We start from the raw sequence: 23135 nt of genomic DNA, 5'->3' as shown, positions 1-23135 counted from the left end.
GCACATAGACAGATTTTTCACCTACTCATATCGGAGATTCGATCCAACAACCATTTGGTAACTAGTCCAATGCTCTTAAACGCTAGGCTACCCCAGGAGGAATCATAGAATTCCATCCAGGTCAGCAGCAGGGATCAGCCAAGGCATTATACCAGAAGAGAAAGCAAAACACTCGGCTCCCTAATTTGTTCTGATTGGGCGGGGCCACTCTGGTCTACTTATTGCCCCTGGTGGGGCGAGCGGGGAGGGGACACTAAGTAGACCAGAGCCAACTGTTCCCTCTCTCTCGTGAACATGCCAGAGATTATGGAGGAACTGTCAGCTTGCGCGGGAAAAGCATGCTCATGCGAGAGATGGAACGCCCACTTATACAGATGGGAACCTTGACAATTTCTTTAATTGGTAAACGGCCTGAGTATCTTATTTATCCACCATCTTTGATTATATTTCTGAGTTAATATTCCAGCACTGTGCAGGTGCTTGGCTTTATGACTGTTTAAACTATACACAATCCAGCACAGTAGGTGGCGGTATGCACCAATAAGTTCATAGAAGTAGAAATTGACTACTTTAAAATGGAGATAGCCCTCAATGGTACTGCACATCCTGTCACAGAAACGATAATGGAAAATAAAATTGAGGGGGTGTGTCCTCTTGTCCAACTCTAGGATGACATCACTTTTGAAAGAGGAGTATTTAATGCTTTTTTTCCAGATGTAAAGTGAAAGCAAATAGGAGACAACACATTCGAAGGTAAGAACGTTACATGTAATATAATTTTGTACTATCAACAGGTAACTTAATACTGAAACAACAAACCCTTTTAGAAGTCTATCATGGTATTTTAATACTCATGCACAATTTGTGCACATTTCCATATATATATTTTATATTATACATTTTTTGAAGTAGCCTAAATCCCAGCTATTATAAGAAATGTTAGATGTTTGTGTTCTGTGTTATATCTTCCTCTCATGGAATATGCAGTTGTTGTTTTTTTACAATGCCTGAAAGTGCAAAGTTCATTGGAATAGTGCACCTCTTATTGTTTTGTGTCGATGGGTATAATTGGAGATAATCGCTTTTAAGCTAATTTGTTTGGAGCTGAGCAGTTCTAAACAGCACATTGATAGATTTGCATGGCAATTACATTCAAAATGTTTACAGGCATTTACCAGGAGTGATATTTCCTCATATTTACCAAAGATGGTGTAATTTCTGAGAAACAGTATGTTGCTTAACCTAATCTAGAGATAATCTGATATGGTCTTTGAAACCAAGGGCATTAAAGGGACATTTCACCTTAGCTCTGCCACTGTACATCGTCATTACTACATTGACAACATCATGTTTTGTCATAGACTACAAGTCCTCACAACAAGCTAGAACAAGCTCATTTTAACTTGACAGGAAGTTTTGACTTCCTGTGCAATCGTCTGCTCATAGTACACCAGAAGGTTCAACATTCATAGCAAATGCATGATGCACGACGGGGACAGAGCAGGAAGCCCTGCCCCAACATGTTATCAGTGCTGTGAAAAAGTATTTGCCCCCTTTCCAATTTTCTCAACTTTTGCATATTTTGATGTTGAATGTTAACAGATCTTCTACCCAATCCTATTATTAGATAAAGAGAACCTGAGTTAACAAATAACAGAACAATTACATACTTATCATCTATGTCATAAACAAACTTTCTAATGCCTTACACTTAACTGGTTCTGAAACCTTTAGCTGCAATGACTCCAACCAATTGCTTGCTGTAGTTGTTGATCAGTCTCTCACGTCGCTGTAGAGGAATTTTTGTCCAGTCTTGCAGAACTGCTTTAACTCAGCAACATTTGTTGGTTTTCAAGTCCTGCCACAACATCTCAGTTGATAATAGGTCTGGACTTTGACTTGGTCATCCCAACATTTCAAATCTGTTTTAGACATTTTTAAATGTAGACTTGAGTGTGTGTTTTTGATCATTGTCTTGCTGCATGACCCAGCTGCGCTTCAGCTTCAGCTCACACATGCATGGCCTGACATTCTCCTGTAGAATTCTCTGATTCAGAGCAGAATTCATGGTTTCTTCTATTAAGTCAAGTTGTCCAGTTCCTGAGGCAGCAAAGCATTCCCAAACTATCACACTACCACCACAATGCTTGACAGTTGGTATTTGGTTCTTACTGTGGAATGCACCCCCCACCAAAAAGTTACACGTTTGACTCATCTGTCCATAGCAAATTCTTCCTAGAGTCTTGATGTCATCCAGGTGCTTCCAGGTGATTTTTTGCAAACTTTAGTCAACTTTTTGGACGAGATGGGTCCCATAATATCTGGGGTCACATTATTCCTGATGAATCAATAATAACATAAAATCAATCCTTTATTTCTGTAAGAACGGAGACAAATACTAGTCAGCAGAGCAGAGTAAAATACCCCTCAGCAACGCTTGAAATTGGCATGGTCTAACTGACTCAACAACCAAAAACACAGAAGTTTAGATTTCTTAACGAACCAGAAAACGTATACTTATTTCTGGTTGATCATTAAAGTGAATTGGCTAACCCATTGATCCTACTTTGTAGCATACCCCTCTGCATTTCATGAACGGTTTATTGTAGGTTGCATTTCAAAACAATGCATTTTAACATAGACAACATATTTAAAATTACAAAATAAGTGTTGAGCTTTTTATTAATCAACTCCTCATTTCATAATTCCAAATATTTTACTGTACATATTTGGCATTTGAGTTATTTACCAATGACACCATACTGTATTCTAGTGAAATCCAAAGATGGGGAATACACAGAGTGTCCTTGAGAAGAAAGGATACACTATCCTGAGGAAGGCAGAGAATGGTGTCATAGCTACTGACAAAGATGGTGACCAGTTTGTCATTAAAGAGATCAAACTGAATGAGGTAAGCAGGCACCATTTTGTTTTCTTTGAGACTAACACTTTCTAATAAGGTGTGTTATTTATATGACTATAGATAATTTATAAGGAATTTGGCACTTGTCTGGTTTTGCTATGTAAATCATAATTACTTTGGGTTCCTGGATCCTTTCACAGCATTACAAGGCCGCATTGAGACGATTACTTATCAATGACCCAAGCCCAGCTCAGTTAATCCCTACCATTGTGTCGCTGAGTTGTCATAATGCTTTAGCAAATATACATTATTCTAGGCGTTGGTAGACACAATGTAGAGGAAGGTGTCAGAGGAAGGCCCTCAAAATTGTCAAATACTCCAGCCACCCTAGTCATAGACTGTTCTCTCTGCTACCGCACGGCAAGCGGTACCGGAGTGCCAAGTCTAGGTCCAAAAGACTTCTCAACAGCTTCTAACCCCAAGCCATAAGACTCCTGAATAGCTAATCATGGCTACCCGGACTATTTGCACTGCCCCCCACCCCATCTTTTTACGCTGCTGCTACTCTGTTAATTAGTTATGCATAGTCACTTTAACTCTACCCACATGTACATATTACTTCAACTACTCAACTAGTCGGTGCCCCCACGCACATTGACTCTGCACCGGTACCCCCCTGTATATATAGCCTCCCTACTGTTATTTTATTTTACTTCTGCTCTTTTTTCTCAACACTTTTTGTTGTTTTATTATACTTTTTTTTATTATAAATAAATGCACTGTTGGTTAAGGGCTGTAAGTAAGCATTTCACTGTAATGTCTGCACCTGTTGTATTCGGCGCATGTGGCCAATAAAATTTGATTTGATTTGATTTGATTTGTAAGTAACCTAATTTATGTCCCTCTAACTGCCCTGAATGCCTCTGCTGATCCTACAGCTATTGTATGCACCAATCATGTGCTTATGAACCAGATGTATGCTGTTAGCACTGAGGTTGTGTGCACAAGTAGAAAGTCCACTGTGTGCAGCTCACTCTGCACTAACATACATAATATGAGAATATATATTTCTGCTAAGCTTCCTTTCAAGAAAAAACTTCAAACTGTAACCAGTGCCTGCAACCTGGTTCATGTTATCAGTCAACCTACCAGGGAAGTTGCAAACAGCACAGGAATTAAATCAACTACATGTATTGATCACATCTTTCCTAATGCTGCAAAAATTTGCTTTAAAGCATTACCCAGATCCATCGGATGTAGTGATCACAATATAGTAGCCATATCTAGGAAAACAAATGTTCCAAAGGCTGGGCCTAATATAGTGTATAAGAGGTCATACAATACGTTTTATAGTGATTCCTATGTTGTTGATGTAAAGAATATGTGTTGGTCTGAGGTGTGTAATGTGGAGCAAACATACGCTGCACTTGACACATAAATGAAATTGCTTATCCCAGTTACTAATAAGCATGCACCCATTAAGAAAATGACTGTAAAAACGGTTAAATCCCAGTGAATTGATGAGGAGTTCAAAAATGTTATGGTTGAGAGGGATGAGGCAAAAGGAATGGTATAAAAGTCTGGCTGCACAACCGATTGGCAAACGTACTGCAAATTGAGAAATCATTTAACTAAACTGAATAAAAAGAAGAGGAAAATACACTATGAAACAAAGATAAGTGACATAAAGAATGATAGTAAAAAGCTTTAGAGCACCATAAAATAAATTTTTGGAAAAAAGGCAAACTCAGCTCCATCATTAATTGAATCAGATGGCTCATTCATCACACAAATCCTGATATTGCCAACTACTATAATGAGTTTTTCATTTAAAAAAAAGCAAACTTAGGCATGACATGCCAGCAACAAACGCTGACCCTACACATCCAAGTATATCTGACCAAATTATGAAAGACAAGCATTGTAATTTCAAATTCCGTTAAGTGAGAGTGAAATTATTGTTGTCTGTCAACAATGACAAGCCACCGGGGTCTAACAACTTGGATGGAAAATTACTGAAGATAACAGCGGACAGTATTTGCACTCCTATTTGCCATGTATTCAATTATTTAAACCTACTAGAACGTGTGTGCCCTCAGGCCTGGAGGGAAGCAAAAGTCATTCTGGTACCAAAGAATAGTAAAGCACACTTTACTGACTCAAATAGTCGACCAATCTGCCTGTTACCAACCCTTAGTAAAGGTTTGGAAAAAAATGTGTTTGACAAGATTCAATGCTATTTTACAGTAAACAAAATGACAACAGACATTCATCAGCCTTATAGGGAAGAACATTCACCAAGCACAGGACTTACACAAATGACTGATGATTGGCTGAGAGAAATTGATGATAGAAATATTGTGGGGGCTGTTTTGTTAGACTTCAGTGCGGCTTTTGACATTATTGATCATAGTCTGCTGCTGGAAAAATATATGTTATGGCTTTACACCCCCTGCTATATTGTGGATGAAGAATGACCTGTCTAACAGAACACAGAGGGTGTTCTTTAATGGAAGCCTCTCCAACATAATCCAGGTAGAATTAGGAATTCCCCAGGGCAGCTGTCTAGATCCCTTTACTTTTTTCAATCTTTACTAATTACATGACAATGGCATTGAGTAAAGTCAATGTGTCTATGTATGTGGATGACTTAGCACTACACAAGTCAGCTACTACAGTGACTGAAATGACTGCAACACTTAACAAAAAGCTGCAGTTAGTTTCAGAATGGGTGGCAAGGAATAAATTAGTCCTAAATATTTCAAAAACTAAAAGCATTGTATTTGGGACAAATCAATCACTAAACCCTAAACCTCAACTAAATCTTGTAAAACATAATTTGGAAATTGAGCAAGTTGAGGTGACTAAACTGCTTGGAGTAACCCTGGATTGTAAACTGTCATGGTCAAAACATATTGATACAAAAGTAGCTAAGATGGGGAGAAGTCTGTCCATAATAAAGCGCTGCTATACCTTCTTAACAGCACTATCAACAAGGCAGGTCCTATGGGCCCTAGTTTTGTCGCATCTGAACTACTGTTCAGTCGTGTGGTCAGGTGCCATAAAGAGGGACTTAGGAAAATCGCAACGGGCTCAGAACAGGACAGCACGGCTGGCCCTTGGATGTACACAGAGAGCTAACATTAATGATATGCATGTCAATCTCTCCTGGCTCAAAGTGGAGGAGAGATTGACTTCATCACTACTTGTATTTGTGAGAGGTATTGACATGTTGAATGCACCCATGCATACCCCACAAGCCATGCCACCAGAGGTCTCTTCAAAGTCCAGAACAGACTATGGGAGGCGCTGAGTACTACATAGAGCCATGACTACATGGAACTCTATTCCACATCAAGTAACTGATGCACGCAGTAAAATTTGATTGAAAAACCCCCAGATAGAAACACATCTTATGGAACAGCGGGGACTGTGAAGAAACACGAACATAGGCACAGACACATTCAAACACACACATGATAACATACACACAGATTTTGTGTTGTAGATATGTGTTAGTGGAGTAGGGGCCTGAGGGCACACATCTAGTGTGTTGTGAAATCTGTTATGAATGTTTTGTATTGTTTTAAAAATGGTATAACTGCCTTAATTTTGCTGGACCCCAGGAAGAGTAGCTGCTGCTTTGGCAACAGCTAATGGGGTTCCACAATAAATACAAATACAAATTCCAACATTATACTGTAGACCGCCACATGTCAGTCACTTTTTGTACTTATTTTACTTATTTCATTGCATTGCTTTACTGTAAATTGTGTTGCAATTTTAAATGTATTTTAAATCTTAAAGGGGGGGGGGGGTATGGTTTAAGCTGATATATGGTTTAAGATGGTTATACCACAGATATTTAAAATATTTGATGTTGACTTTTAGAACCCCTCTAGGTATCAAAAATATATATAAATAAATACAAAATTTTTGATAAAAAGTAGGAGATATAAGAAGCTCAGGAAATATATATATATATACAGTGGGGGAAAAAAGTATTTAGTCAGCCACCAATTGTGCAAGTTCTCTCACTTAAAAAGATGAGAGAGGCCTGTAATTTTCATCATAGGTACACGTCAATTATGACAGACAAAATGAGAAAATAAAATCCAGAAAATCACATTGTAGGATTTTTAATGAATTTCTTTGCAAATTATGGTGGAAAATAAGTATTTGGTCACCTACAAACAAGCAAGATTTCTGGCTCTCACAGACCTGTAACTTCTTCTTTAAGAGGCTCATTTGTCCTCCACTCGTTACCTGTATTAATGGCACCTGTTTGAACTTGTTATCAGTATAAAAGACACCTGTCCACAACCTCAAACAGTCACACTCCAAACTCCACTATGGCCAAGACCAAAGAGCTGTCAAAGGACACCAGAAACTAAATTGTAGACCTGCACCAGGCTGGGAAGACTGAATCTGCAATAGGTAAGCAGCTTGGTTTGAAGAAATCAACTGTGGGAGCAATTATTAGGAAATGGAAGACATACAAGACCACTGATAATCTCCCTCGATCTGGGGCTCCACGCAAGATCTCACCCCGTGGGGTCAAAATGATCACAAGAACGGTGAGCAAAAATCCCAGAACCACACGGGGGACCTAGTGAATGACCTGCAGAGAGCTGGGACCAAAGTAACAAAGCCTACCATCAGTAACACACAACGCCGCCAGGGACTCAAATCCTGCAGTGGCAGACGTGTCCCCCTGCTTAAGCCAGTACATGTCCAGGCCCGTCTGAAGTTTGCTAGAGTGCATTTGGAGAGGATTGGGAGAATGTCATATGGTCAGATGAAACCAAAATAGAACTTTTTAGTAAAAACTCAACTCGTCGTGTTTGGAGGACAAAGAATGCTGAGTTGCATCCAAAGAACACCATACCTACTGTGAAGCATGGGGGTGGAAACATCATGATTTGGGGCTGGTTTTCTGCAAAGGGACCAGGACGACTGATCCGTGTAAAGGAAAGAATGAATGGGGCCATGTATCGTGAGATTTTGAGTGAAAACCTCCTTCTATCAGCAAGGGCATTGAAGATGAAACGTGGCTGGGTCTTTCAGCATGACAATGATCCCAAACACACCGCCTGGGCAACGAAGGAGTGGCTTCGTAAGAAGCATTTCAAGGTCCTGGAGTGGCCTAGCCAGTTTCCAGATCTCAACCCCATAGAAAATCTTTGGAGGGAGTTGAAAGTCCATGTTGCCCAGCGACAGCCCCAAAACATCACTGCTCTAGAGGAGATCTGCATGGAGGAATGGGCCAAAATACCAGCAACAGTGTGTGAAAACCTTGTGAAGACTTACAGAAAACGTTTGACCTGTGTCATTGCCAACAAAGGGTATATAACAAAGTATTGAGAAACTTTTGTTGTTGACCAAATACTTATTTTCCACCATAATTTGCAAATAAATTCATTAAAAATCCTACAATGTGATTTTCTGGATTTTTTTCTCATTTTGTCTGTCATAGTTGACGTGTACCTATGATGAAAATTACAGGCCTCTCTCATCTTTTTAAGTGGGAGAACTTGCACAATTGGTGGCTGACTAAATACTTTTTTCCCCCACTGTATATATATATATATATATACAGTGAGGGAAAAAAGTATTTGATCCCCTGCTGATTTTGTACGTTTGCCCACTGACAAAGACATGATCAGTCTATAATTTTAATGGTAGGTTTATTTAAACAATGAGAGACAGAATAACAACAAAAAAATCCAGAAAAACGCATGTCAAAAATGTTATAAATTAATGTGCATTTTAATGAGGGAAATAAGTATTTGACCCCTCTGCAAAACATGACTTAGTACTTGGTGGCAAAACCCATGTTGGCAATCACAGAGGTCAGATGTTTCTTGTAGTTGGCCACCAGGTTTGCACACATCTCAGGAGGGATTTTGTCCCACTCCTCTTTACAGATCTTCTCCAAGTCATTAAGGTTTCGAGCCTAATGTTTGGCAACTCGAACCTTCAGCTCCCTCCACAGATTTTCTATGGGATTAAGGTCTGAAGACTGGCTAGGCCACTCCAGGACCTTAATGTGCTTCTTCTTGAGCCACTCCTTTGTTTCCTTGGCCGTGTGTTTTGGGTCATTGTCATGCTGGAATACCCACCCACGACCCATTTTCAATGCCCTGGCTGATGGAAGGAGGTTTTCACCCAAGATTTGACGGTACATGGCCCCGTCCACCGTCCCTTTAATGCGGTGAAGTTGTCCTGTCCCCTTAGCAGAAAAACACCCCCAAAGCATAATGTTTCCACCTCCATGTTTGACGGTGGGGATGGTGTTCTTGGGGTCATAGGCAGCATTCTTCCAAATCCAAACACGGCGAGTTGAGTTGATGCCAAAGAGCTCGATTTTGGTCTCATCTCTGACCACAACACTTTCACCCAGTTCTCCTCTGAATCATTCAGATGTTCATTGGCAAACTTCAGACGGCCCTGTATATGTGCTTTCTAGAGCAGGGGTACCTTGCGGGTGCTGCAGGATTTCAGTCCTTCACGGCATAGTGTGTTACCAATTGTTTTCTTGGTGACTATGGTCCCAGCTGCCTTGAGATCATTGACAAGATCCTGCCGTGTAGTTCTGGGCTGATTCCTTACCGTTCTCATGATCATTGCAACTCCACGAGGTGAGATCTTGCATGGAGCCTCAGGCCGAGGGACATCGACAGTTATTTTGTGTTTCTTCCATTTGCGAATAATTGCACCAACTGTTGTCACCTTCTCACCAAGCTGCTTGGCGATGGTCTTGTAGCCCATTCCAGCCTTGTGTAGGTCTACAATCTTGTCCCTGACATCCTTGGAGAGCTCTTTGGTCTTGGCCATGGTGGAGAGTTTGGAATCTGAGAGAGGGAGGGGGAGAGAGAAGGGGTTGAGGGGGAGGGAGAAGGGGAGGGGGAGGAGTGAGAGAGAGAGAGAGAGAGAGAGAGAGAGAGAGAGAGAGAGAGAGAGAGAGAGAGAGAGAGAGAGAGAGAGAGAGAGAGAGAGAGAGAGAGAGAGAGGGAGGGAGGGAGGGAAGGAAGGAAGGAGAGAGGGAGAGAGGGAGAGCGGGAGGGCAGGAGAGAGGGAGAGAGAGAGAGGGAGAGAGAGAGGGAGAGAGGGAGAGGGAGAGAGAGGGGAGGGAGGGAGAGAGGGAGAGAGGGAAGGAAGGAGAGAGGGAGGGAGAGAGAGAGAGAGGGAGGGGGAGAGAGAAGGGGTTGAGGGGGAGGGAGAAGGGGAGGGAGAGTGAGAGAGAGAGGGAGGGAGGGAAGGAGAGAGGGGGAGGGAGGGAGAGAGAGGTAGGGAGGGAGGGAAGGTAGGAGGGAGAGAGGGCGAAAGGTATTAGTAGTAGTAGCAGTAGCAATAGTAGTAGTAGTAGTAGTAGTAGCAGTAGCAGTAGCAGTAGTAGTAGCAGCAGTAGTAGTAGTAGCAGTAGTAGTAGTAGTAGTAGTAGTAGTAACAGTAGTACCTGTAGCAGTAGCAATAGTAGTAGCAGTGGTAGTAGCAGCAGTAGCAGTAGTTGTAGTAGTACTAGTAGTAGCAGTGGTAGTAGTAGTAGTAGTAGTAGTAGTAGTAGTAGTAGTAGTAGTAGTAGTAGTAGTAGTAGTGGTAGTAGCAGTAGCAGTAGTAGTCACAATAGTAGTAGTAGTCGTAGTAGTAGCAGTGGTAGTAGTAGTAGTAGTAGTAGAAGTAGTAGTAGTAGTAGCAGTAGTAGTAGCAGTGGTAGTAGCAGTAGCAGTAGTAGTCACAATAGTAGTAGTAGTCATAGTATTAACAGTAGTAGTAGTAGTAGTAGTAGTAGTAGTAGTAGTAGTAGTAGTAGTAGTAGTAGTAGTAGTAGTAGTAGCAGTGGTAGTAGAAGTGGTAGTAGTAGTAGTAGTAGCAGTGGTAGTAGTAGTAGTAGTAGTCACAGTAGTAGTAGCAGTCGTAGTAGTAGAAGCAGTAGTAGTCGTAGTAGTAGCAGTTGTAGTAGTAGTAGCAGTTGTAGTAGTAGCAGTGGTAGTTGAAGCAGTAGTAGTAGCAGTAACAGTAGTAGTAGTAGTAGTAGTAGTAGTAGTAGTAGTAGTAGTAGCAGTGGTAGTAGCAGTGGTAGTAGTTGTAGCAGTAGTAGTAGTAGTAGTAGTAGCAGTGGTAGTAGTAGTAGTAGTAGTCACAGTAGTAGTAGCAGTCGTAGTAGTAGAAGCAGTAGTAGTCGTAGTAGTAGCAGTTGTAGTAGTAGTAGCAGTTGTAGTAGTAGCAGTGGTAGATGTAGCAGTAGTAGTAGCAGTAACAGTAGTAGTAGTAGTAGTAGTAGTAGTAGCAGTGGTAGTAGCAGTGGTAGTAGTTGTAGCAGTAGTAGTAGTAGTAGTAGTAGTAGTAGTAGTAGTAGCAGTAGCAATAGTAGTAGCAGTAATAGTAATAGTAGTCGTAGCAGTAGTAGTCACAGTTTAGTTTGAAAAAATGAAAAAAATAAAGAGAGAAAAAAAGTATATATATATATAAAAAAATATATAATTTTTTTTTTAAATAGAATTATGTAAAGTGGTTGTCCCACTGGCTATCATAAGGTGAATGCACCCATTTGTAAGTCGTTCTGGATAAGAGTGTCTGCTAAATGACGTAAATGTAAATGTAGTAGTAGCAGTGGCGTGTGGCAGCGGTAGTAATAGTAGTAGTAGTAGTAGTAGTAGTAGTAGTAGTAGTAGTAGTAGTAACAGTAGCAGTAGTAGTAGTAGTAGTAGTAGTAACAGTAGTAGTAGTAGTAGTTGTAGTAGTAGTAGTAGCAGTAGTAGTAGTTGTAGCAGTAGTAGTAGTAGTAGTAGTAGTAGTAGTAGTAGTAGTAGTAGCAATAGTAGTAGTAGTAGTAGTAGTAGTAGTAGTAGTAGTAGCAATAGTAGTAGTAGTAGTAGTAGTAGTAGTAGTAGTAGTAGTAGTAGTAGCAGCAGTGGCGTGTGGCAGTGGTAGTGGTAGTAGTAGTAGTAGTAGTTATTGTAGCAGTAGTAGTAGTAGTAGTAGTAGTAGTTATTGTAGCAGTAGTAGTAGTAGTAGCAGTATTAGTAGTTGTAGCAGTAGTAGTAGTAGCAGTAGCAGTAACAGTAACAGTAGTAGTAGTAGTAGCAGTAGTAGTTGTTTTAGTAGCATTAGTAGTAGCAGTAGTAGCAGTAGTAGTAGTAGTAGTAGTAGTAGCAGTGGCAGTGGCAGTGGTAGTAGTAGCAGTAGCAGTAGTAGTAGTAGTAGTAGTAACAGTAGTAGTAGTAATAGTTGTAGTAGTAGTAGTAGCAGTAGTAATAGTTGTAGCAGTAGTAGTAGTAGTAGGCCTCCCGAGTGGCACAGTGGTCTAAGCACTGCATCGCAGTGCTAGCTGTGCCACTAGAGATCCTGGTTTGTATCCAGGCTCTGTCGTTGCCGGCCGCGACCGGGAGACCCATGGGGTGGCGCACAATTGGCCCAGCGTCGTCCAGGGTAGGGGAGGGAATGGCCGGCAGGGATGTAGCTCAGTTGGTAGAGCATGGCGTTTGCAACGCCAGGGTTGTGGGTTCGATTCCCACGGGGGGCCAGTATGAAAAATAATGTATGCACTCACTAACTGTAAGTCGCTCTGGATAAGAGCGTCTGCTAAATGACTAAAATGTAAATGTAAATGTAAGAAGCCCTCCTGTTCTCCACTCATTACCTGTATTAACTGCACCTGTTTGAACTCATTACCTGTATAAAAGACACCTGTCCACACACTCAATCAAACATACTCCAACCTCTCCACAATGGCCAAGACCAGAGAGCTGTGTAAGGACTTCAGGGATAAAATTGTAGACATGCACAAGGCTGGAATGGGCTACAGGACAATAGGCAAGCAGCTTGGTGAGAAGGCAACAACTGTTGGCGCAATTATTAGAAAAAAGTTCAAGATGACGGTCAATCACCCTCGGTCTGGGGCTCCATGCAAGATCTCACCTCGTGGGGCATCGATGATCATGAGGAAGGTGAGGGATCAGCCCAGAACTACACGACAGGACCTGGTCATTGACCTGAAGAGAGCTGGGACCACAGTCTCAAAGAAAACCATTAGTAACACATTACGCTGTCATGGATTAAAATCCTGCAGCGCACGCAAGGTCCCCCTGCTCAAGCCAGCGCATGTCCAGGCCCGTCTGAAGTTTGCCAATGACCATCTGGATGATCCAGAGGAGGAATGGGAGAAGGTGATGTGGTCTGATGAGACATAAATAGAGCTTTTTGGTCTAAACTCCACTCGCCGTGTTTGGAGGAAGAAGAAGGATGAGTACAACCCCAAGAACACCATCCCAACCGTGAAGCATGGAGGTGGAAACATCATTCTTTGGGGATGCTTTTCTGCAAAGGGGACAGGACGACTGCACCGTATTAGGAGGGAGGATGGATGGGGCCATGTATCGCGAGATCTTGGCCAACAACCTCCTTCCCTCAGTAAGAGCATTGAAGATCGGTCGTGGCTGGGTCTTCCAGCATGACAACGACCCGAAACACACAGCCAGGGCAACTAAGGAGTGGCTCCGTAAGAAGCATCTGAAGGTCCTGGAGTGGCCTAGCCAGTCTCCAGACCTGAACCCAATAGAAAATCTTTGGAGGGAGCTGAAAGTCCGTATTGCCCAGCGACAGCCCCGAAACCTGAAGGATCTGGAGAAGGTCTGTATGGAGGAGTGGGCCAAAATCCCTGTTGCAGTGTGTGCAAACCTGGTCAAGACCTACAGGAAACGTATGATCTCTGTAATTGCAAACGAAGGTTTCTGTGCCAAATATTAAGTTCTGCTATTCTGATGTATCAAATACTTATGTCATGCAATAAAATGCAAATTAATTACTTAAAAATCATACAATGTGATTCTCTGGATTTTTGTTTTAGATTCCGTCTCTCACAGTTGAAGTGTACCTATGATAAGAATTACAGACCTCTACATGCTTTGTAAGTAGGAAAACCTGCAAAATCGGCAGTGTATCAAATACTTGTTCTCCCCACTGTATATATATATATGCGAGAAATAAACATATGGGGGATTGGAAGTGATGCAGACAATTACATTGATGGAAGTTACAATCTATCTTCAATATTAAAGCTGATCTACCCCCTAAAAAAAAATACAAATACAAAAAACATTAAAAAAAATAACACAACTGGAGCTCGGCAACCTTCCACCACAGATGCGGAAGGCCGCCATATGCGGATGCGATGGATTGAGACACAGATATCTCTAGCAAAAATGTATGGCTTTTGAGGGGGATTTCTGTATTATGTTATTTAGATTGACGCACCGTCAATAGACTCTAGGGGTTTAAATAAAGTTTGATTTGAAGGGAGACACAGCTATGCCTAACTTAGAAACCTTTATTTACATCTTAGTAATTTAGCAGACGCTCTTATCCAGAGCGACTTAAAGTGAGTGAGTGCAAACATTTTCATACTGGCCCCCTGTGGGAAACGAACCCACAACCCTGGTATTGCAAGCGCCATGCTCTCCCAACTGAGCTACAGGGGACTACAAGTAAAGTGTTATGTTTTGATTGAGTACTGTGGTTTTTGCTTTAATAGATCAGTGCTGGAGACACATTCTCTGAGTTTAAAACTATCCTGCAGATAAATCACCCCCATATTTCCAGCCACAAGAACTTTTTCCAAGGTAACTAATGTGTTTCCTTTTCAGTTTAGAGAGACAATGTTAGGGGTGATTTCCCAGATAAAGATTACAACTCCATTGAGAATGCTTTCTAGTCCAGGACTAAACTTAATCTGTGTCTGGGACACCACCCCAATATGTTTGTTGCCACAGTATCAAGTTACCACAGTATCACCATAACATTTAAACAGAACAGCAAGCATGCTATAACATTTTGTCACCCAACACTATATTCACACAAACTATGCATTTTTACAGATGATGAAAGTTACTATGTAGTTTTGGACCATTGTGAGGGCAGAAATCTTGCACAGAAGATCAAAGAGAAGAAGCCATTTTCAGAAGAACAGGTTTCTGATCGAATAACATATTGGTCGCGTTCCAGACTGACTACATTGCAGATGTTGCATTTCATCAACCAATGGTTGCATGCCAAGTCATCGACTCTGCAGTCAGGCATCAGATTGCTATATCAAATCTTAGCTGATATGTTCACCTATCAATGCGTTGTGAGATCTGTCAGGCTTCTGCAATGTAGTCAGCCTGGAACGCAGCCATTTCTATTCATGACACTACATCAAAACTTGTTTGTTTCAGGCTAAACATAAATTATGGACTGTATTTCTTCCCAGATCATGGACTGGTTTGTCAAGATCTGCATGGCCCTGAAGCATGTCCATGGCCTGGGCCTTCTTCACAGAGACCTGAGACCACAGGTACAGACTGGTCTGCTAGATGGTTCTCAACCCTCTCCTCAGGGACCCCCAGTTGTTCAATGTTTTTGATCTACTCCAAAGATAGCAAGCCTAAATGATTTAGTGAACAAATCATCAAGCTGTTGATTAGATTAATCAAGTGTGCTAGTTCAGTGTTACAACAAAATTGAAAATGACTCTCCGAGGAGAGGTTTGAGAAGCACTACTGAACATACAGTATTTGTAGCTTAAAAGCGCCAAATTGGTAATGATTGCAAAGAGACAATGTCTTTCAAGCAGTAACACATTTTTTTTTTATTAAAGAGATTCTCCAGTACTTTTCTACATGTTTTAGCCAGTAGTTTTGAAAGTAGCGCTAAGGAGCCAATAGTTGTCCCCCAAAAATGTGTAATATGTCACAGTGCCTATACAATTCTATAACCTCTTCAATTTCTTCACATTTTATTATGTTACAAAGTGGGATTAAAATTGATTTCATTTTACATTGTCAACTATCTACACAAAATATTCTGTAAAGTGGAAGATTTGTTTATATATATTTTTTAAAGATCAATGAAAAATAAAACACTAAAATACCAGGATAAGATAAGTATTCACCCCCCTGGGTAAATTCATGTTAGAAACACCTCTGGCAGCGATTACAGCTGTGACTCTTCTTGGTTTAGTCTGATAAGAGCTTTGCACACCTGTATTGTGCAATATTTGCCCATTATTATTTTCCTAAATTCTTTAAGCTCTGTCAAGGTGTTGGGTCATGGCTTGACTGCAATTGTCAAGTCTTGCCATAGGTTTTCAAGCAGATGCAAGTCAAAACTGTAACTTCACCACTCAGGAACATTCACTGTGTTATTGCTAAGCAACTCCAGTGAAGATTTGGCTTTGTGTTGTAGGTTATTGTCCTGCTGAAAGTTAAATTCCTCTCCCAGTGTCTGGTGTAAAGCAGACTGAAGCAGGTTTTCCTCTAGGATTTTGCCTGTGCTTAGCTCAATCCTGAAAAACTCCCCAGTCTTTGCCGATGTCAAGCTTACCAATACCATGATGCAGCCACCACCATGCTTGAAAACAAGGAGACAGTCACTCAATGCTGTATTGGATTTGCGCAAAACATAAGGCTTTTAATTTAGGCCCAAAAATATATTCCTTATCTTTTTTTATTTGTATTATTACTTTAGTGCCTTGTTGAATACATATGCATGTTTTGGAAGATTTTTATTCTGTATATTTGTATTCTTCTTTTCACTCTGTTATTTAGGTCAACATTGTGAAGTCACTACAATGTTGTTGATCCTTCCTCAATTTTCTCCAATTATAGCTATTGAACTCTGTAGCTGTTGTAAAATGACCAGTGGCCTCAGGGTGACATCCAGTTTCCTTTCTGTCGTGCAGCTCAGTTCAGAAGGATGACTGTATCTTTAATGTGTCTGGGTGGTTTAATACATTATCCACAGCTGAGAGATATAAGGAAGATCAGGGAACAATTGATGTTGCATGTATTCAACCCCCTTTATTTAGGCACAGTAACATCTCCATATATACTGAGTGCACAATGTTTAGAATACTCAGTGTATTTTCATGGGAATTCTACACAGGGACACTCAAAGTCAATATTAAATGCAGCATACTTTATTGTCAATGCACTGGAGAGTTTCCAACCAACTTAATGCATATGTCAATCAGGAGCATCACCAGGGAAGTCCCATTAGTTCTCCTATATATATATATTTACATTTTAGCAGATGCTCTTATCCAGAGCGACTTACAGTTAGTGAGTGCATACATTTTTTTTCATACTAGCCCCCCGTGGGAATCAAACCCACAACCCTGGCATTGCAAATGCCATGCTCTACCAACTGAGCTACACAGGACTATATACTGCAGAGAAGTCCTATTTTCAGGATTTAGCTTATTCATCACTCATAATTAATTTATCATTAACGTTTGCTTCGTTCATGTGACTGACCAATACTGGGTCATGCATGTGACAGACCAGTACCTCATGAGGCTTCTTCTCTAAGCTGAGACCTTGAAACAGAGATATCTTTCATAATCAAAATAAGGGTCTGGGCGTACTACGAAATTGCAGATACTGATAGTGAGGATTTGTTCAATCAGTCACTTGCATGAAAACAGAAATTGGTTATTAGAAAAGCACATCACAGTATACTTCCATTTTCTTTTTTTTACTGGTACCGGGGACCTTCAGAAAAGTATTTTCAGGCTTGTGGGTGTCCTACAGAAAAAATAAACGACATGTAAGTGTTCGTGAGAGACTCACCTTTCCATATTAGTGTGTAGCCCAAACTGTTTGGATGCTACAGATAGAAGTTGGCAGAAGAGCCTGTACCGACTTCATAAGTGTCCAGTGAAGCTTGTGTGGTTTCTTTCACCATTGTGTTCGTGATCATCTTTCCACAGAGGGGTCATTAAAGTTTTTTAGGCCAAACTGTTCTGATTCTGTAGACGTTTTCGTGAAAAGTCCGATTTTCAGGATGTCTCATGGTCAGACAAAAACCACTCTGCCATATCGGCGGATGCAGTGGATTGAGAAGCAGCCTATGAAAAAAACGGATATCTCTAGTATAATTCTTAAGAGTCAAGCCGTTGGCTAGGGTGCGTGGTACTAAGCTGAGACATGGAATTGTTCTAATTGTTTTAAGATGATCATACCAAGGATCATTTAGCTATTATATTATATATAGAAGATTTAAGAAAGTGTATGATATCTGTATACACAATATAGTTTATTAGTTTGTACCCCAAATGGTTTGGATGCTACAAACAGAAGTTGGCACATCAACGGTACCGAATTCAGTTCCTTGGGGCTAAATATGTATTTCTTTTTTTTCTTCTTTTTTTTGTAGCTGCCATGCCTCCCAGGGGTCAAATTTGTGGTGGCACCATATCTATATCTTTCAACATTTCAGTTTAGCCGCCCACGCACCACTCGTTTACAAAAAAATTAAATGCTTTTCATTCTTCCATATTAATACAGAAATAATGGTACATCATATTTTGTTGTCGGTAACTAGTTGCTTGCCAACGTCCTAATATTTCAGAACGATCATAAAAAGGGTTTCCAAATTATGACTTGTTGGCGTTTTTAGAGTAATTTTGTACATAGTCATTATCTCTTTAAAAAGACAAAGGTTAATGAAAGTTATCCAGAATATAGCCTTTATGTGGGACAATTAACTGTACAGTCCATTCGGAAAGTATTCAGACCCCTTGACTTCTTCCACATTTTGTAACGTTACAGCCTTATTCTAAAATTGATTAAATAAAAACAAATCCTAATCAATCTACACACAATACCCCATAATGACAAAGTGAAAACAGGTATTTAGTATTTTTGCAAATACATTAAAAATAAACAACATAAATACCTTATTTACATAAGTGTTCAGACCGTTTGCTATGAGACTCGAAATTGAGCTCAGGTGCATCCTGTTTCCATTGATCATCCTTGAGATATTTCTACAACTTGATTGGAGTTCACCTGTGGTAAATTTAAATCGATTGGACATGATTTGGAAAGACACACACCTGTCTACATAAGGTCCCACAGCTGACAATGCATGTTTGGTATGATGAGTTTCTCGGGTATCAAATAATCAAGGATGCAAGGGTATACTTAGACACTTTGTAGAAAGTTAATGCAAATGTTTAATGATCGGTACCGGGTCCGTTACAACAAAGGACAGAGCTTTGCTTCTTGGTATCACGAACTGATTTGAACCAAGAGTTACTCTCCCTTATATACAATCTGTTACCAGTTTCTTCAAGCACCTCTGGTAACCCTCAGTGGTCACTCCCTTCTTTGATGTTTATTACCCTTTACCCCAAGTCAGTATATCCTGTCCATCAATGATTCTAAGATCAACCTCAGTAATCTCCTTTGACATAAGGAATGCAGACTCTGTGGCACCAAGTCACTTATATACTAACTCTCCCCTGGTCACACAACACTATTAAATGACATCATTACAATGTCAGAGGAAAAATCAAGCCATGAGATCAAAATAATTGTCTGTAGAGCATTGAGACAGGATTGTGTTGAGGCACAGATCTGGGGAAGAGCCCCATAAAATGTCTGCGGCATTGAAGGTCCCCAAGAACACAGTGGCCTCCATCCTTCTTAAATGGAAGAAGTTTGGAACCACCAAGACTCTTCCTAGAGCTGGCCACCCGGCCAAACTGAGCAATTGGGGGAGAAGGGCCTTGGTCCGGGAGGTGACCAAGAACCTGATGGTCACTCTGACAGAGCTCCAGAGTTCCTCTGTGGAGATGGGATAACCTTCCAAGCCTTTATGTTAGTGGCCAGAAGGAAGCCACTCCTCAGTAAAAGACACATGGCAGCCTGTTTGGAGTTTGCCAAAAGGCACCTAAAGGACTCTCAGACGATGAGAAACAAGATTCTCTGGTCTGATGAAACCAAGATTGAACTCTTTGGCCTGAAAGTTAAGCATCACATCTGGAGAAAACCAGGCACAATCCCTACGGTGAAGCATAGTGGTGGCTGCATCATGCTGTGGGGATGTTTTTCAGCGGCAGGGACTGGAAAACTACAAGCATTTTGCTACACCCTCAAAAACATCTGCTAAACACATCTCTCATCTCTAGTCAGGATTGAGGGAAAGATGACCGGAACAAAGTACAGAGAGATCCTTGATGAAAACCTGCTCCAGAGTGCTCAGGACCTCAGACTGGGGCTAAGGTTCACCTTCCAACAGGACAATGACCCTAAGCCTCTGAATGTCCTTGAGTGGCCCAGCCAGAGCCCGGACTTGAACCTGATCGAACATCTCTGGAGAGACCTGAAAATAGCTGTGCAGCGATGCTCCCCATCCAACCTGACAGAGCTTGAGAGAATCTGCAGAGAAGAATGCAAGAAACTCCCCAAATATTTACATTTTAGTCATTTAGCAGACGCTCTTATCCAGAGCGACTTACAGTTAGTGAGTGCATACATTATTTTTTTTATTTTTCATACCCTCCGTGGGAATCGAACCCACAACCCTGGCATTGCAAACGCCACGCTCTACCAACTGAGCTACGTCCCCGCCGGCCATTCCCTCCCCTACCCTGGACGACGCTGGGCCAATTGTACGCCGCCCCATGGGTCTCCCGGTCGCGGCCGGCTACGACAGAGCCTGGAAATACTGGTCTGCCAAGCTTGTAGTGTCATTCCCAAGGATGACACTACTTTTTTCTAAATGTGAAAGAAATTCTAAAAACCTGTTTTTGCTTTGTCATTATGGTGTATTGTGTGTAGATTGAAAACGATTTAATCAATATTAGAATAAGGCTGTAACGTAACAGAATGTAGAAAAAGTCAAGGGGTCTGAATACTTTCCAAATGCACTGTATATGTTATTTGATGAGAAGTAAAATGTTAATTAGATGTTTTGTTTTCACTCAACTAAATATATATATTTTTTTCTACACTAGAATATATTCCTTACAGAATTTGGGACACTTTGTTTGGGAGATTTCGGAAGAGTCAATGAAAAGTATGGTACTTTTTTATTTATAATTATAAACTGGTGAAAATGAATTTGAATACATAAAGGTGTTACATCCTGTTTCATGATTGTCTGCTAATGGGTTTCTCTCCTACCAGTGCTTCCCAATCTGGATCTTCAGACGATGGAATGGTGGGTTATTTAGGCCCAGAGATTCTGACTGGTAAAGTTTATGACACCAAAAGGTAAATTCTAAATAAAAACAAACACAAATATATGAAAGGGGATCTGTAACCCTGTGATGTCATATGTTTGGCCGAAGCAAAGATAATATTTCTATAATAGACATTTGCCTTTTGGCATATCAATGCATTTCCCTCCTTTGCAGTGATATTTGGTCCTTGGGATGTGTGCTATATGAGTTGTGTATGCTTCGGTGTGCAGTAAGTAATGCCTCCATCTCCTTATTTGCCTCTTGCTAATGTAACATGCAGTGTGATAGTAACAGCTCTTTCTTCACAGTTCGCTGCAGCAAGCACAATCAAGCTCATCCCCAAAATACTGGGAGGTCCTTATCCATCTCTCCCAGAGAGTTTCTCACCTGAGCTCCATGAACTACTGTGTGACGTCTTTCAACAAGACCCAACCAGCAGACCTTCAGCTGGTGAAATCCTATCAAAACCCTTCATTATCAGTTTCCTCACAAAAAAGGTTTGCAATACAAGATGATATGATAAAATCGTACCATTTGTTTGTTTGTTCATTAATTAATTCATCTATCCATGAATTCCTTCCTTCCTTCCTTCCTTGAGTCAAATTATCTGTTTGTCTGTCCACCCATTCATCCATCTATCTAAATACATTTTCTTACAGAATGAAAAAACTGTGGAGGAGCTCCAGACAAACTTGGACAATCTGAGAATGCTGGCAGACAGCTTGGAGCGTGTGCACCATGGCGCCACCATAGGCAGTTTGACAGGAGGTGTTATTGGGGCAGCTGGAGGAATCACTTCTATAGTAGGCCTCATCCTGGCTCCCTTCACTCTGGGCGCATCCCTGATCGTCACAGGGGTGGGTGTTGGGGTGGCTGTCGCTGGTGGAGCCACAGCCGGAGTATCCAACATCACCAACATGGTCAATCAGTCTACCGACCGCAAAGCCATCAAGAGCATCATCAAGGAGTTCCAGGAGAAGTTGAACTCTGTGGTGACATCTCTACAAAACATTGCTGAGGGTATCGAGACACAGAGGATGAGTGGCTCCTTTACCACAGAAATAGGTAGTTTAAATGCAGAGAAGCTAGTAAATGCTGGGGCGAGGGTTGGGAGGGGCCTAGGGAGCATCCCAGAGCTCGTCCGATTGTTCCAAGTCGCCAACATTGGCAAGGTAGCAGCCCAAACTGCAAGGGCAGTGCGTGTGGCAGAGATGGCGACAGGAATATTCTCTGCTTTCTTTGTAGCAGTTGATATCTTCTTCATCGCCATGGATGCCAAAGAGATCCACAACATCCAACAGGCAAAGGCTGAGAAACAGTCTAGTGATAGCAGTAAGTTAGAAGTGATGGACACATACTCCACGACTGAGCTGAACCCTGGATGTGTGGAACCAAAGGCTGAGGTCAAGTCAGAGACAATGAAGTTCGTCCAGACAATCAGACAGACAGCTGATCAGTTACAGGAGAGCCTAGACGAACTGAGTGACGTCCTGTCATTCATTCCTAAGATAGAGGACTGATACTTAGTCAAGTGAAACTATACACAGTTGTAGTGATTGTAAAAGATGCAGAAACAAGAAATAGAGCAGATTAAATCATTCATTGATACATAACTTCTCTGTAAAACACAGGGATGGGCGATGTGACTTTGACAGCCAGATAGGCCTTTAGGTTTAAGGCGTGAGCAAATTCCCTTTTCTGTTCTTCAATCCTTGCACAAATCAGCTATGATAATTAGATTGTAGAGACATAAGTATACAGTATATCTCAGCTGTAGTACTGAAGTGCTTTCCTTTCCGGTTATTACAGTTGACCTGTTTGATCTGTATATTATTTTCTTACATCAAATTATATCAGTTGTATTACACAACTACAAAATGGTCAGTTGTTTCAAACTTATAATAGCCTACATGAAGTGGTGATGGTGACTGTATAGAAGTGTAATTGTTGCAATACATATTTTGAAGAAAAAAAATGACATTATTCTGGGAAAACAACGTTTATACAATATAATCCTAATCTATAAATGTCTGCTTACAACCATAATAAAATATTTTTAACTCAATATACGTTTTGTCTTATTGAAAATATTAAACAGATCATATAGAAAAAGATAACTTAACATAGCAACTTGACAATCATATTTTTTGTCCCACTTCTGCTGTGTCCATGATTGATAAATGAATAACTAATTAAATAGTATAACAATGAATCAGCTAAACAGAAAATATACAGTTCAAAATATGACCTTGGAAATTCAAT

At 40.8% G+C, this 23135-nt stretch overlaps 1 protein-coding gene across 1 annotated transcript; it reads left to right on the top strand.

Annotated features, from left to right (window-relative positions):
* Positions 1-696: 696 nt before the first annotated feature.
* Positions 697-22907, top strand: LOC121561966 (probable serine/threonine-protein kinase Sps1). The gene is made up of 10 exons (XM_045211757.1): positions 697-753; positions 2774-2911; positions 14397-14484; positions 14740-14831; positions 15114-15197; positions 20646-20707; positions 20818-20904; positions 21048-21102; positions 21182-21370; positions 21533-22907. The coding sequence occupies exons 2-10, from the start codon at positions 2786-2788 to the stop codon at positions 22391-22393; spliced, it is 1644 nt and encodes a 547-aa protein (XP_045067692.1). The 5' UTR covers positions 697-753; positions 2774-2785; the 3' UTR covers positions 22394-22907.
* The last annotated feature ends 228 nt before the right edge of the window (positions 22908-23135 follow it).

This window comes from Coregonus clupeaformis, chromosome 39 (assembly GCF_020615455.1).
Source record: "Coregonus clupeaformis isolate EN_2021a chromosome 39, ASM2061545v1, whole genome shotgun sequence".
In the NCBI taxonomy this organism is placed as follows: Eukaryota; Metazoa; Chordata; class Actinopteri; order Salmoniformes; family Salmonidae; genus Coregonus; species Coregonus clupeaformis.
The sequence above is the reverse complement of the archived record's forward strand: the minus strand, read 5'-3'. Positions and strand labels throughout refer to the sequence as shown.